A 13,755-nucleotide genomic window follows, 5' to 3' on the forward strand; every position below is an offset into this window, starting at 1 on the left:
TCAGTGGAGGTACTGTACTTAGATTTCTAGAAGGCATTTGATAAGGTACCACATCAAAGGTTATTGCAGAAAATAAAAGCTCATGGTGTAAGGATGACATATTGGCATGGCTAGAAGATTGGCTGGCTAACAGGAAACAGAAAGTAGACATAAATGGATCTTTTTCTGGTTGGCAAGATGTAACGAGTGGTGTTCCTCAGGGATCAGAGCTGGGGCTTCAACTTTTTACAATTTATATATGTGATTTGGATGAACAGACCGAAGGTATGGTTGCTAAATTTGCTGATGACACAATGGTAGGTGGAAAAGTAAGTTGTGAAGAGGAAAAAAGGAGGCTACAAGGAGGACATAAGGAGGCCCCCTCCTGAGATCCTCTATCATCGTTGATGCCAGTCTTCAGCCAGTTCGACTCACATAACATGAAATCAATAAATGGCTGAAGGTACTGGAGACAGCAAAGGCAAAAGGCCCTGACAACATTCCAGCAGTGGTACTGAAGACTTGTGCTGCAGAACTTGTTGTATCCTTAGCCTAGCTGTTTCAGTACAGCTACAGCACTGGCATATACCCAACAGTGTGGAAATTTGACCAGTTATGTCCTGTCCACAAAAAGCAGGACAAATCCAAGCCAGCCAATTACGGCACACCATCTATAAGACACAAGTCAGGAATGTGATGGAACACTCTCCACTTGTTTGGATGAATGCAACTTCAACAACATTCAAGAAGCTTGACAATAAACAAGACAAAGCAGCCTGCTTGATCATTACCCCATCCACTACCTTAAACATTCACTCCCTCTACCACTGGCGCAGTGACAACAGTGTGTGCTATCGCCATGATGCATTGTAGCAACTCGCCAAGGCTCCTTCGATAGCACCTTCCAAACCTGCGAGCTGTACCACCTTGAAGGACAAGGGCAACAAATTAATGGGAACAGCACAACCTGCAGGTTCCTTTCCAAATCACTCATCATCCTAACCAGAAAACAAAAACCTGGAAGTTCCTATAACAGTACTGTAGGTACACTTACACAACATGCACAGCAATGATTCAAGTAGACAGCTCACCACTACCTTCTGAAGGGAAATTAGGGATAGGGGAACAAATGCCAGCCTTGCCAATGACACTATTTCCCAAAAAGAAAAAAACAAGTCTTGTTCATTCATCACGCCTGTGCTTGCTGACCTATTCTGGCTCCTGGTTAAGCAATACCTCAATGTTAAATTCTCCACCTTTTCAAATCCGTTCCTGACCTTGCCCTCCATAATACTGCCATTCCCTGTAGCTCAACAACCCTGCAAAATATCTGTGCTTATCTAATATTGGCCTCAAGCATTTCAAATTTTTATTGCTCCACCATGGGTTGCAGTGTCACAGTTGCCTAGGCTCTAAGCTTTTGAATTCCTTCCCTAAACCTCTCATAGGATTACAAAGTATTACATAGGATAAATGGCATAGAAACAGGCTGTTTGGCCCAACCAGTCCATGTCGGTGTTTATGCTCCTCTGGAGCCTCCATCCATCTATCCTCATCTAAATCTATCAATATAACCATCTATTCCCTTCTCTCTCAAGTGTTTATCTAGCTTCTCCTCCCTCAGTTAAGATGCTGCTTAAAATCTACATCTTTGACCAAGATTATTTGTCAATGGCCCCTATAAATTCATATGTGGCAGTATCAAATTCTGCTTGACAACGTTCCTGTGGAATGATTTGGGGCATTCTAACATGTTAATTGCAAGACGTAAACTGCTGTGCAAGAGAGGGAGCGAGATAGAGACGAATAAAAGATTACTGATCAAACATCCACTGCTCTTGTTTTGTGATTTATAAACTCCAGAAAGTGTCTTAAAGAGCCACACATAATGAAAGAATGAAAGTTGTTAAGTTAATGTTAGTTCAAAATACCAATAAACATCAATTGAATTTTGAAACTATTTCAACATTTGTGTATTTCACATTTTTATTGTTAGTCAGAAAAGTCAATGCTGATTATTGCTTTCATTGTGTGTGAGAGAGTAAGTAAAAACAAAGGGATAGATAAATAGATAGGATCTTACATCAGTGAAAAAGGAAAGAAAGGCACAGAGACAGGCAGACAGGTGGTATCTGTTCTCTTTCTAATTATATCTATCTATTCCTTGTGAAAAGAAAAACAATTTGAAGTTTGAAAGCCTACAAAAACATCTTTGATTGAAATACAGCTAGGGAAAAATGAAACTGAGGGGCCTCTGGCCATGGAGACAGTATATAGACAGTTAAGGGTGAAGTGAATGACACCATATTGAGAAGGGGAAGATATCAAGGTTGAACAGATAGTTCAGAGATAGGTGTAGTGATGGAAACAAAACTGGTAGAATTGTTGCTTGATAGATGAAGGGATAAAGGACACTGTGAGACTGAAGAAGGTGGAAGGAACAGGAGTTATTGAGAATGAAAATGTGAATGGAGGCACTGAAATCACCATTTTCCCCACAACTGACACCATAATGTAACCGAGTTCGAGTCCAACTCAAGTTCTGTCGAAGGGTCATGAGGACTCGAAACGTCAACTCTTTTCTTCTCCGCCGATGCTGCCAGACCTGCTGAGTTTTTCCAGGTAATTCTGTTTTTGTTTTGGATTTCCAGCATCTGCAGTTTTTTTGTTTTTACCATAATGTAACCTTTGGCCGGTCTACTCATGAGCCATTTTCCCACCGCAACACCTAACACCTCTATTTACACACCTCCATTAGACGTTGAAAATCCCAAGTATCTCCTTTCTGACTTTCACAATTCAGAGCTTGACAGAAAGCATCAGCTGCATTGCTGTTTTCTGAAATGCATCCAGCACTTGTATGTATCCATTGTGCCTTGGTGAGCACAATCAGACATAGTACTCTGACTAGAGCACTACACAGTTTGAGCATGACTTTCCCTGACTTGTATTCGGCTTTATAATTCAGGATCCTGGTTTTTTCTTGATTGCTGCACTGCAGTATTCAGAGTTGAGTCCACTAAGATCCCATAATCTCTCTCAACTTTTACATAGAAAATAGGAGCAGAGTAGGTCATTTGGCCTTTCGAGCTTGCTTCGTCATTCACTATGATCATGGCTGATCATCCAACTCAATAGCCTGCTCCCACTTTCTCCCCATATCCTTTGATCCCTTTCGCCCCAAGAGCTATATCTAACTCCTTCTTGAAAACATACAATGTTTTGGAGTCAACTACTTTATGTGGTAGCGAATTCCACAGGCTCGTCACACTCTGGGTGAAAAAATTTCTCCTCATCTCAGTCCTAAATGGTCTACCCCCCTATCCTCAAACTGTGACCTCTGGTTCTGGACTCCCCCACCATCGGGAACATCCTTCCTGCATCTACCCCGTCTAGTCCTGTTAGAATTTTATAGGTTTCTATGAGATCCCCCCTCATTCTTCTGAACTCCAGCGAATATAATCCTAACCAACTCAATCTCTCCTCAGTCCCGCCATCCCAGGAATCAGTCTGGTAAACCTTCGCTGCACTCCCTCTAAAGCAAGAACACCCTTCCTCAGGTAGAGACCAAAACTGCACACAAAATCCAGGTGTGGTCTCACCAAGGCCCTGTATAATTGCAGCAAGACATCCCTGTTCATGTACTCGAATCCTCTCACTATGAAGGCCAACATACCATTTGCCTTCTTTACCACCTGCATGCTTACCTTCAGCTACTGGTGTACGAAGACACCCAGGTCTCGTTGCACATTCCCCTCTCTCAATTTATAACCATTCAGATAATAATCTGCCTTCCTGTTTTGCTATCAAAGTGGATAACTTCACATTTATTCACATTACACTGCATCTGCCAAGCATTTGCCCATCACTCAGCTTGTCCAAACCATACTGAAGCATCTGTGCATCCTCCTATTAGCTCACCCTCCCACCCAGCTTTGTGTCATCTGCAAATTTGGAGATATTACATTTAGTTCCCTCATCTAAATCATTAATGTATATTGTGAATAGCTGGGGTCCCAGCACCGATCCCTGCGGTACCCCACTAGTCACTGCCTGCCATTCGGAAAAAGACCAGTTTATTCCTACTCTTTGTTTCCAGTCTGCCAACCAGTTTTCTATCCATCTCAATACACTACCCCCAATCCCATGTGCTTTAATTTTACACGCTAATCTATTATGTGGGACTTTGTTGAAAGCCTTCTGAAAGTCCAAATAAACCACATCCATTGGCTCCCCCTCATCAACTATACTAGTTACATCCTCAAAAAATTCCAGTAGATTTGTCAAGCATGATTTCCCTTTCATAAATCCATGCTGACTCTGTCCGATTCTGCCAATGTTTTCCAAGTGCTCAGCTATTAAATCTTTTATAATGGACTCTAGAATTTTCCCCACTACCGACATCAGGCTGACTGGTCTATAATTCCCTGTTTTCTCTCTGCCTCCCTTTTTAAATAGTGGGGTTACATTAGCTACCCTCCAATCTGTAGGAACTGTTCCAGAGTCTATAGAATCTCGGAAGATGACCACCAATGCATCCACTATTTCTCGGGCCACTTCCTTAAGTACTTTGGGATGTAGATTATCACACTCTTAGCCTTTTCAAAACATTCATGTTCAGACAATCAAGGAAGGATTTAGCTGCACTACCAAAATGGGCCCTCTCTCCATCTCAAAATAAAACATCCATTAATATTTTTATGCATTTTTTGCTTTTATCGTGCACAATTTTATGTTGAAATGGATCCAGAACCCGGATTTACATTATAAGCAAAATTTTATATAAAATATTTAAATGGATTTTACATGTATGCATAACATGCAATTTACATAATAGCATTATTTTGACAAAAAAAGTGTTATAAACAAAAATGTTTGCAGATATTGTGAAATGAGAATTATATATAGCTGCACCTCATTTGTGGCACACTATAGAACAGTAATCACAGTAAACCAAATCAGTAATTTATTTGTAGCTCACTTAATATAAAGCCCTAGAGCAATTTATGTATGTATTTACTTACGGAACATGTTGTAAAACTGCTTAGGAATCAGATTGAGTTTGCCCCAAGGGGATCCATGGTTCTTTTTCTTGGCATATTCAGCGTGGTTAAATTCTGGCTCAGTTCCAAAAGAATCAAGGACCCTCAATAAGCATCTAAGAAAGAATGTTAAATGTAAAGTAGTGGTATGATATTAGAATCTAAATTCCCAGATTATGAGGGGGATGACGAGTGTTCTTTGAGATTTTATTTACTCATTTGTCAGTTTTACAGGTAAACACAACCATCTCCTTCTAAACTATACATCAAGCAATTTAAAATCCTTATAGCTTCCCTTTCATTGTTTAACACAGATGCTGTAATCAAATCTATTCCATATTGCTACCATCAAACATCACAGACCCTAAAACAATTCACTGCTCCTTATCCATATATTTTAGTTGCACGATGCAAAACTCCTTAATTCATTATTACTTGATTCTAAACATCTAAAAAAATCTAATCAGTTTAAAAGCTCAATTCACTTACACATACTCGTTCTTTATTTTGAATCACTTGCTACCACTAAGGCATCTGTATGGCGGGTATATACCACTTAAAGGTATCCCACAATTGGCTTACAAAACACATGCTCGCAGGTGGGAAACCACTGCAGCAGCATTGTCCTTCCATGCTTCCTCATACCAGTCATGTCACATCTTGGCACAGCACAGATCTGGCTAAACACTAGTTTAGCTTGGATAAGGGGCCGATCATTTAGGACTGAGATGAGGAGAAATTTCTTCACTCAAAGGACTGTGAATCTTTGGAATTCTCTATCCCAGAGGGTTGTGGATGTTCCATCGTTAAGCAGATTTAAGGCTGGGACAGACAGATTTTTGGTCTCTCAGGGAATTAAGGGACATGGGGAGCGGGTGGAAAAATGGAGTTGAAGCCCAAGATCAGCCATGATTGTGTTGAATGGCAGAGCATGCTCAAATGGGCCATGTGGCCTACTTCTGCTCCTATTTCTTATGTTCTGGAGCAACATTCTGTACTGGGATACTTCATTACATGGAAGGTACAACTTGTATATGACAACATTGCCATGGATGAATTTGCTTACTCGTGTGGATTAACTTCAGATGCGCAATTTAGTTTGCACACCTGTAGTATTTGTTCTTTCCCAAAGAATATATTTTTAAATCCAGTTTCCTTTTTTTCCAAACTTGCTCCAAATTTCTTGATCTCCTTCATTGAGAGAGAGATAGGCAACTTGCACTGTATCCTTTTTCAATGCTGCTCTGATACAGTTCATGTGCGAAACAGTACCCTGAAAATGCCTCGTCACTTTGATGTTTCCTCCATAGGGGGAAGCACTTGAACATCACATGATGATGCATTAGGCAAAGATCTTTTGGAGCAGAAACCCCAGCTGATTTTCTTTCATCCCCCAATTGGCAGAGGCCAAGGGTAGTGCTCCTAGACAAATTTCATATTATAATCAATTGTGCCTCCAAGGGAAGGGAATTTAACTTTTTTTTTTATCCCATTCCCTTTTATTATTAAACTACGGCTGTTTACATCAATGTTTCCATGAGCTATAACCAGTGAAGCCTTAAGCCTTAGTGCCAAACTAACCCTTGCTTTGACATGCTGAGAGAAGGAAACTTTACTGACTAAATCATTATGTTCTGACAAACGGTCATTGACCAGAAACATTAATTACGTTTCTCTCTTCATAGATACTGCCTGATCTGAGAGTGTTTTCCAGCATTTTCTGTTTTTATTCCAGTTTGCCAGCACAGAATTTTGCTTTGCATTCAGGTACTGTAGGCTTCCTTTCAACTTATGTGGATGGTTGATTAATTGAAGGCATTGTGAGCAAAGAGACTTCCAACCCAACAATATGCACAAAGACTGTAATTTGGATTCAAGTTCATTGTAACTAAAGCTTTTAAAGGGAGCTCAACAGTAGAGTGTGCTGTTTTCTATCATAAAATCAAAGCATAAAGATGGTGCATAATCTTACCGATAGTGGGTGAAAGATGCTCCAAGTACAGTTTGGAGTTGTTTTAATCCAACGATGTCAATGTATATGAGATCCAGTAGCCTTGGTCCCCTGATTGGACATCCATCTTTATTTCCAGTCAGGATGCTCAAGTGACTAATTCAAGTTAAGTAAAAGTACTGTTACAATAGTCAGGTTGGAGATGTTGAACATTGCATTATTTGAATTAATTTGCAAGTGTTGCATACATTTGCAATGTCTTTATTATTCAATGTACTTTAGATCTTGAACTTGACAATAATGCGTCAGTTAGTCAGAACTTACTTTACATTTCCCAGCCAATGTGATAGATTGGATAACTCCTGGGAATGAAGAGGGTACTTCTCCGCTGTTTGGAGTCATACCAAGTACAAAGGAAAATGATTGTGGTTGTTGGATGTCAGTCATCTCAGTCACAGGACATCATTGCAGGAATTCCTCAGGGTACTGTCCAGACCCAACCATCTTCAGCTGCTTCATCAATGACCTTCCCTCCATCATAAGGTCAGAGGTGGGGATGTTTGGGAATGATTACACAATGTTCAGCATCATTCGTGACGCCTCAGATACTGAAGCAGTCTGTGTCTATATGAAACAAGACCTGGACAACATTCAGGCTTGGGCTGATAAGTAGCAAGTGCCAGTCAATGACCATCTCCAAAAAGAGAGAATTCTAACCATCGAGCCTTGACATTCAATGGCATTACCATCGCTGAATCTCCCAATATCAACATATAGCTTATATTTCACCTATTTTTCCTTCGTTCTGTTGAAGAGTCATATGGACTCGAAACGTTAATTGTGTTCCTCTCCGCAGATGCTGTCAGACCTGCTGAGTTTTTCCAGGTATTTTTATTTTTGTTTTGAATTTCCGGCATCCGTAGTTTTTTGCTTTTATCCCACTATCAACATCCTGGGGGTTACCATTGACCTGAAACTGAACTGGAACAGCCATATAAGTACTGTGGCTACAAGAGCAGGTCAGAGGTTGGGAATTCTGTGGCAAATAACTCACTTCCTGACTCTCCAAAGCCTGTCCACCATCTACAAGGCACAGGTCTGGAGTGTAATGGAATACTCTCCACTTGTCTGGATAAGTACAGCTCCAACAACACACAAGAAGCTTGACACCATCGAGGACAAAGCAGCCTGCTTGATTGCCATCCCATCCACCACCTCAATCATTCACTCCCTCACCATTGACGCACAGTGGCAATAGTGTGTACCATCTACAAGATGTACTGCAGCAACTCACCAAAGATCCTTCGACAGCACCTAACAAACCAGTGACCTCCACCATCTAGAAGGACAAGGACAGCATGGGAACACCACCACCTGCAAGTTTCCCTCCAAGCCACATGCCACCCTGACTTGGAACTATATCACCATTCCTTCACTGTCGCTGGATCAAAATCCAGGAATTCCCTTCCTATCAACACTGTAGGTGAAACTACATCACATGGTCTGCAGTGGTTCAAGAAGGCGGCTAACCATGTTCCCAAGGGCAATCAGGAATGGGCAATAAATGATGGCCTAGCTAGCAAGGCCCACACCCCAAGGAAGAATGTAAAACAAAACTGCTAGCAGATTTCTGCCATTTCTACACACAAGCTAGCCTGTGCAAGGACAGCTGTAAGGTGTTACCTAGTCTGTGAAGAATAGCTCTGGCTTCTCAGTGTATATTTAATGAAATACAAAAGGTCAGGAGTTCACTGGGTTGAAGCTGCTTCCCACCTCCAACTTCATAACACATTAGAAGAACAATGTACAGTGAGACAAGTACTTTTAAAAATATAGTCATGCAAACAAATAAGAAAAAAGTTTTGGAGGAAGGGAAAATAAAGAATATGTATTGTTATGATCCCAGCTGATGTTACTACTGGACAAGCCAGATCTCAGAGTGGAACCTGGCTTGATAGATCCTAACTTTTATTTTTTGTTTAAATACGTGGAGAGCGGTTACTGAAAAAGTCACAGGAGTCAGTTGATGAACTTTTAACAAAACAATAAAACATTTATTAAACCAGAAAAGATGAACTATATTACATTGCTCCTTCATCTACAACTGCACCTTTACAGATATATACAGATTCCTATGGATAACTAGATTTACAAAAGCTATTTTATACCCTAATGTTCACAGTAAGTACACAGTCAACTAATAGGTGACATCTGGACAGGCACACCACGCTTTGAAACCAAGTGACAGATGCTATGGATCTCTCCACAACTCCCCCCAAATGCTTGTCACACTGTGAGGCAACTGGTCTCACTGAACTCCGTCTTTCACACGAGGGTTTCCAATCTCCACTCTCGAAGAGCTCGCTCTGGAATCTTCTCCTAAACGACGCTTTCTTTCAGATGCCTTCCACAAGGGTCTACTTCTAGGATTTCGAACTCTCCTTCTTTTGTTCTTCTTCCCTGGATCGCCACATGCATTTAAGCTTTCTTCCATGCACACTCTCCCTCACTGACTCAGCCATGCTAACAAAACACCACTGCTTCGTGTGCTCATTGTAAAAGGTTACAGACCTTCGGCTGTCCCCTTTGGATCTTCTGGCTTCTCGCAAGCCATTTTTGCTTCAAGTCTGCTTCCTATAACTTTCTTCTCTTTAAGCATGAAGCCTTCTTCTCTGCTCCTTACTTTTATTTCCCATCCTTGTCCTTTGACTGGACTGTCCTCTTGAGACCTTTCCTGTTCCACTCCCCTGGATTTTGGGACTTCCTTCTTTAGTTTCTGGAACCTGCTCCTGCAGTTCCTTCTCCTGTGCAGCCTGCCTGGAATACTGGATTCAACTGAACTGAAACTGCTTTTCTAGTTTTCTCTGTCTCTGTGGGTCTCTCTCTCTGGACCCTGTTGCTAGGTAACAGCATAGTTTTTGCTACTTTGTTTTAACTTCCCTAAAGTATTACCCATCTTGATAACACAGCTCTCCACCTCAAGGGTCATAAAACTCATTATAATGCAGCCACACAAACAAAGCCTTAGACCTCCTGTCTTCACCCTAAAATGAAACTAGATCCCAGGTTTCAGCTTTTTAACCCACAAATAGAAAATATACATTAAACTTAAAGATATACCTTATCACTAACACACCCAAACACGCATAACTATCTCTATTTCCTAACAGTATCTTAAGCAAATTTTAGATAGCGCAAAATGTGATTTATTATACAAATAATTGAGAATAAGAGAATTTGAGGAAAGAAGATATTTGCTCTTAAACAAGTTTTGTTGTGGTAGGTAGGGTTGAATATCTGTACCATTGAATAATTCAATGTGTTACATCTTAAGTCAGTCATATGTTGCTTCATTAAATTTGCTGTATTTCAGTGGTTGCCTATCTGCTGCTAAGCTTAGATTGCGGCATGATTGTGATCAGAAACCACACATAAGGTCCTGAACTACCTTGCCAGGGGAGGTTTATTGGTATAAAGAAGCATGACACCAAAACAGTTAATTCCCTTCCTAAATTCAGTAATCAAAGAAAATGGTGCTTAACTAAATATATGAGTGTTGACCAAACAAATAACTTTTCTTTTATGTGTCAAGCAGCTTGGGCTAGGTTAAGAAGAAACCAAACTGTCTTGTGATTTAGGCACTGTGCAATGAAAAATCTTGACTCTTATTAACATAGCATATTATTTTGCTGAAGTTCCCACAGGCACAGTTACAACTTTCCAAAATGTGTTAATGTACTTGAGTGATACTTGTAATCAAATGGCTTGGTCTTCTGAAGTGGGATCATATTTGTGGGCGTTTAAGTTTGCAGTTAAAATATAAAAAGAAAGTTTTGTATAAAATGGTAACTTGGCCCTGAATAGGCTGAAGTGAGTAGGACTCAGGAGAGACACCTTGTGGTTGATACAAAGAAGGACTTGTCACCATGGAAACTTTCATAACGGAGTCACAGCGAGGACAATTAATACAAGGGGTGTCAATCTATTCCTAAGCTATATTCAAAGACTATAGGTGATATGCCAAAGTTGGGATGCTATTAAGAGGATGTGCAGGAAGCCCTTGTTCTGCCTTGCTGATTCTTCCAGAATACTCTTCCATAGTTGTTCTGATACAAAGAAGAGAACATGTGCTACACTACTACACAGGCCATCTATTGGGCCTCAACAAAATGTCCTAGGAAACCCTAAATATATGTACAAAGCTCTTTTAAAGTATTAGTATTGTACAAGTCACCTTTTCTAATAGGGGTATGCATTTTCGAGTCAGAAGATTCTCTTTCTTTTATGAAGCAATTCTCAATTATGCATGAGCTGTAGATATTTAATCTAGGTCTGTAATTTTCTGGTTATATACTAAAGGATCTATTAGTAATCCATGGTCCATAATTTTCTGGCATATAATAAAATTCCATTTTGGTTTATGCCTGGAGTTTCTTATAAGTCCAATAAATTAAATGTAACATTTTGATTTGGGGCTTAAAAGTATTTCCCAGATTAAAGATTAAAATATTCTGTCTTTCGCCCTACCCGGCCAGACTACATTTATGAAAGAAAGGAAGATAAAGATTCAGAGGTTTAGGGTTTCTCTACTCCTATGGTTTGTCACAAAAAAGGCCATATCTGGATGGTTCCTGCATCCCTCATTACTCACATCCCTCTACCCTGCTTCCTTCTGTGCCTATTCTGAAAATAATTCTCTCCCACATCACTTAACATCACTTTCAAACCCCAACTGTACTTTTGCCCTCTGTTCCGAAACATACTGCTGCCTTCACTGGTTTGCTCAACCATTCCCTCACCTCTACCTTTGATGCCTTTGTCTCAGCAAAACCTTTACTCTGACCCATCTCAGTTGTTCTCTTATTAGGACCCATTTCTTTGAACCTGATCAGGTTCCAGTTAAAGGTCATTGATCTGAAATGTTAACTCTTTTGCTTTCTCGACAGATGCTGCTAAACTTGCTATTTCCAACCTTTTCTGTGTCTATATAAATGTTGCTGTTCAGAATGTTAAGCGTTAACAGCAAAACTTTACAAGCACTAAGAAAAATAATGCAACAATCAACAAAGAATGTATATGCCAGGTAGGTTAAGCTAGGAAGAAAGTAGACAATGATTAATCATTATCATAGTTAGCTCCAGAGCATCACTTAGGAAAGTAGCTCTGTCGATACCAAGACTTGTCATTTATCAGCCCAAGCTTGTCTTATGCCGATCCTACAGCAGACTGGCATGTAGTGTTTCACCATCACTGGAGTTGTGAATGGAACTGAACACTGGAATAATTAACAAACGACCCTAATCTTGACTTTATGATGGAGGAAAGATCATTGTTCAAGCAATTGAACATGGTTCAACTGTGAATGCTGTTCTGTGAACTTCTGTGATGTCCTGGGGATGTGCTGACTGGTTTCCAACAACTACATCTTCCTTTGCATCAGGTACTGAAGTGTTTCCCTTCAGCAATCTCATTGGTACAATGCTTGGTCAAATGCTACTTTGATATCAAGGGCAGCTACTCTTGCCTCTTTTTTGACATTCAGGTCTAATGTTCATGTTTGGATCAAGGCTCTGATGAGGTCTGGCACTGAAACTGAGCATCAGGGAATAGGTTATTGATGAGAAGGTATTGCTTGATGACACTACTGATGACACCTTTTATCACTTTAATGATGATTGAGAGGAGACCAATAGGGTAGTAATTGATCAGGTTAGATATTTTTTCGCAGACAGAATACATCTGAGCAATTTTCCATTGTCAAAAAGAAGCCAGTGTAATAGCTGTATTGCGACAGTTTGGTTATGGAAGTGGTTAGCTCTGGAGCATAGGTCTTCAGTACTACAACCAGGATGTTGTCAGCACATATAGACTTATGCTGTGGTCAACGCACTCATCTGCTTCTTAATGTCACATGTAACATTATCCATCAACAAATAGACAGTACCACTATAAATGCTATACATTTATCATTTAAGTACAGTCTATTTTCCATCAATAAACACCATGTAATTGAGTAACATTGTGGAACTTCTATTATATTCCATATTTATTTTCACATTTCTTTTTGTATTTATAGAAGGAAAAGCAGTTTCTGCTTTAGTTTTCACTCTTAGCATTCATTATATTTGGCAGAATTGTCCCAGGTTTGCACTAAGTGTAGTACCGGGCGGGAAAAACGACGCTTTACCTGCTGACCACAAGGGCAGCTTTTCATGCCATATCCTCCCAATCCCACCATATTAACTATGCATTCCCAGGATACACGCCATTTCCATGGCAGGCGGGTTCCGATTCGCCCATCACGCTGTCACCTCACTGCTTCATCACGCCAGGCACCACATTTAAAGTACAGCCGTGCTCAGTGCTTCCAGCCCAAGACTGCAGCAAAGAAGAAAAGGCCCCAAAAGTCAAGACGACTGCAGCCCTGCAGCACATTTTGAACGCCATGGAGGCCCACTGTGATGTCCTCCACCCCCGCTCTGGCTGCAGGAGCAGCAGCAACACTACCACTCTGGCTTGGTAGGCGATGGCAGTGGGGATCAGTGCCAGTGTTGCACAGAAGAAGTTAGCCACCCAATGCAGATAGAGGATGAATGATCTCATCCATGCTGCCAGGATAGGGCAACCATCTCATCACTGTAAACTCACACATTCAAGTCCATCACACATTCAATGTCATCTCACTCACTGCCAGCTCAAGGGACATCATCACCTGTTCTCACACATATACCTTCACATCTTCATCTGGCCTCATCTCCTCTGGAGACTGCCTCCTCAGACCTC

At 40.6% G+C, this 13,755-nt stretch overlaps 1 protein-coding gene across 11 annotated transcripts in view; it reads right to left on the bottom strand.

Annotated features, from left to right (window-relative positions):
- Positions 1-13,755, bottom strand: part of LOC121275620 (alpha-1,6-mannosylglycoprotein 6-beta-N-acetylglucosaminyltransferase A-like) — a 110,471-nt gene that overhangs the window by 31,846 nt on the left and 64,870 nt on the right. For all 11 annotated transcript variants that reach the window (XM_041183095.1, XM_041183104.1, XM_041183102.1 and 8 more), the window contains exons 9-10: positions 6,994-7,128; positions 5,004-5,137 (exon numbers count right to left, since the gene is read on the bottom strand). In XM_041183095.1, coding sequence (XP_041039029.1) covers positions 5,004-5,137; positions 6,994-7,128 — 269 coding nt within the window. The remainder of the gene's footprint in view (positions 1-5,003; positions 5,138-6,993; positions 7,129-13,755) is intronic.

The sequence above is a fragment of the Carcharodon carcharias genome, chromosome 3 (assembly GCF_017639515.1).
Source record: "Carcharodon carcharias isolate sCarCar2 chromosome 3, sCarCar2.pri, whole genome shotgun sequence".
NCBI classification, from domain to species: Eukaryota; Metazoa; Chordata; class Chondrichthyes; order Lamniformes; family Lamnidae; genus Carcharodon; species Carcharodon carcharias.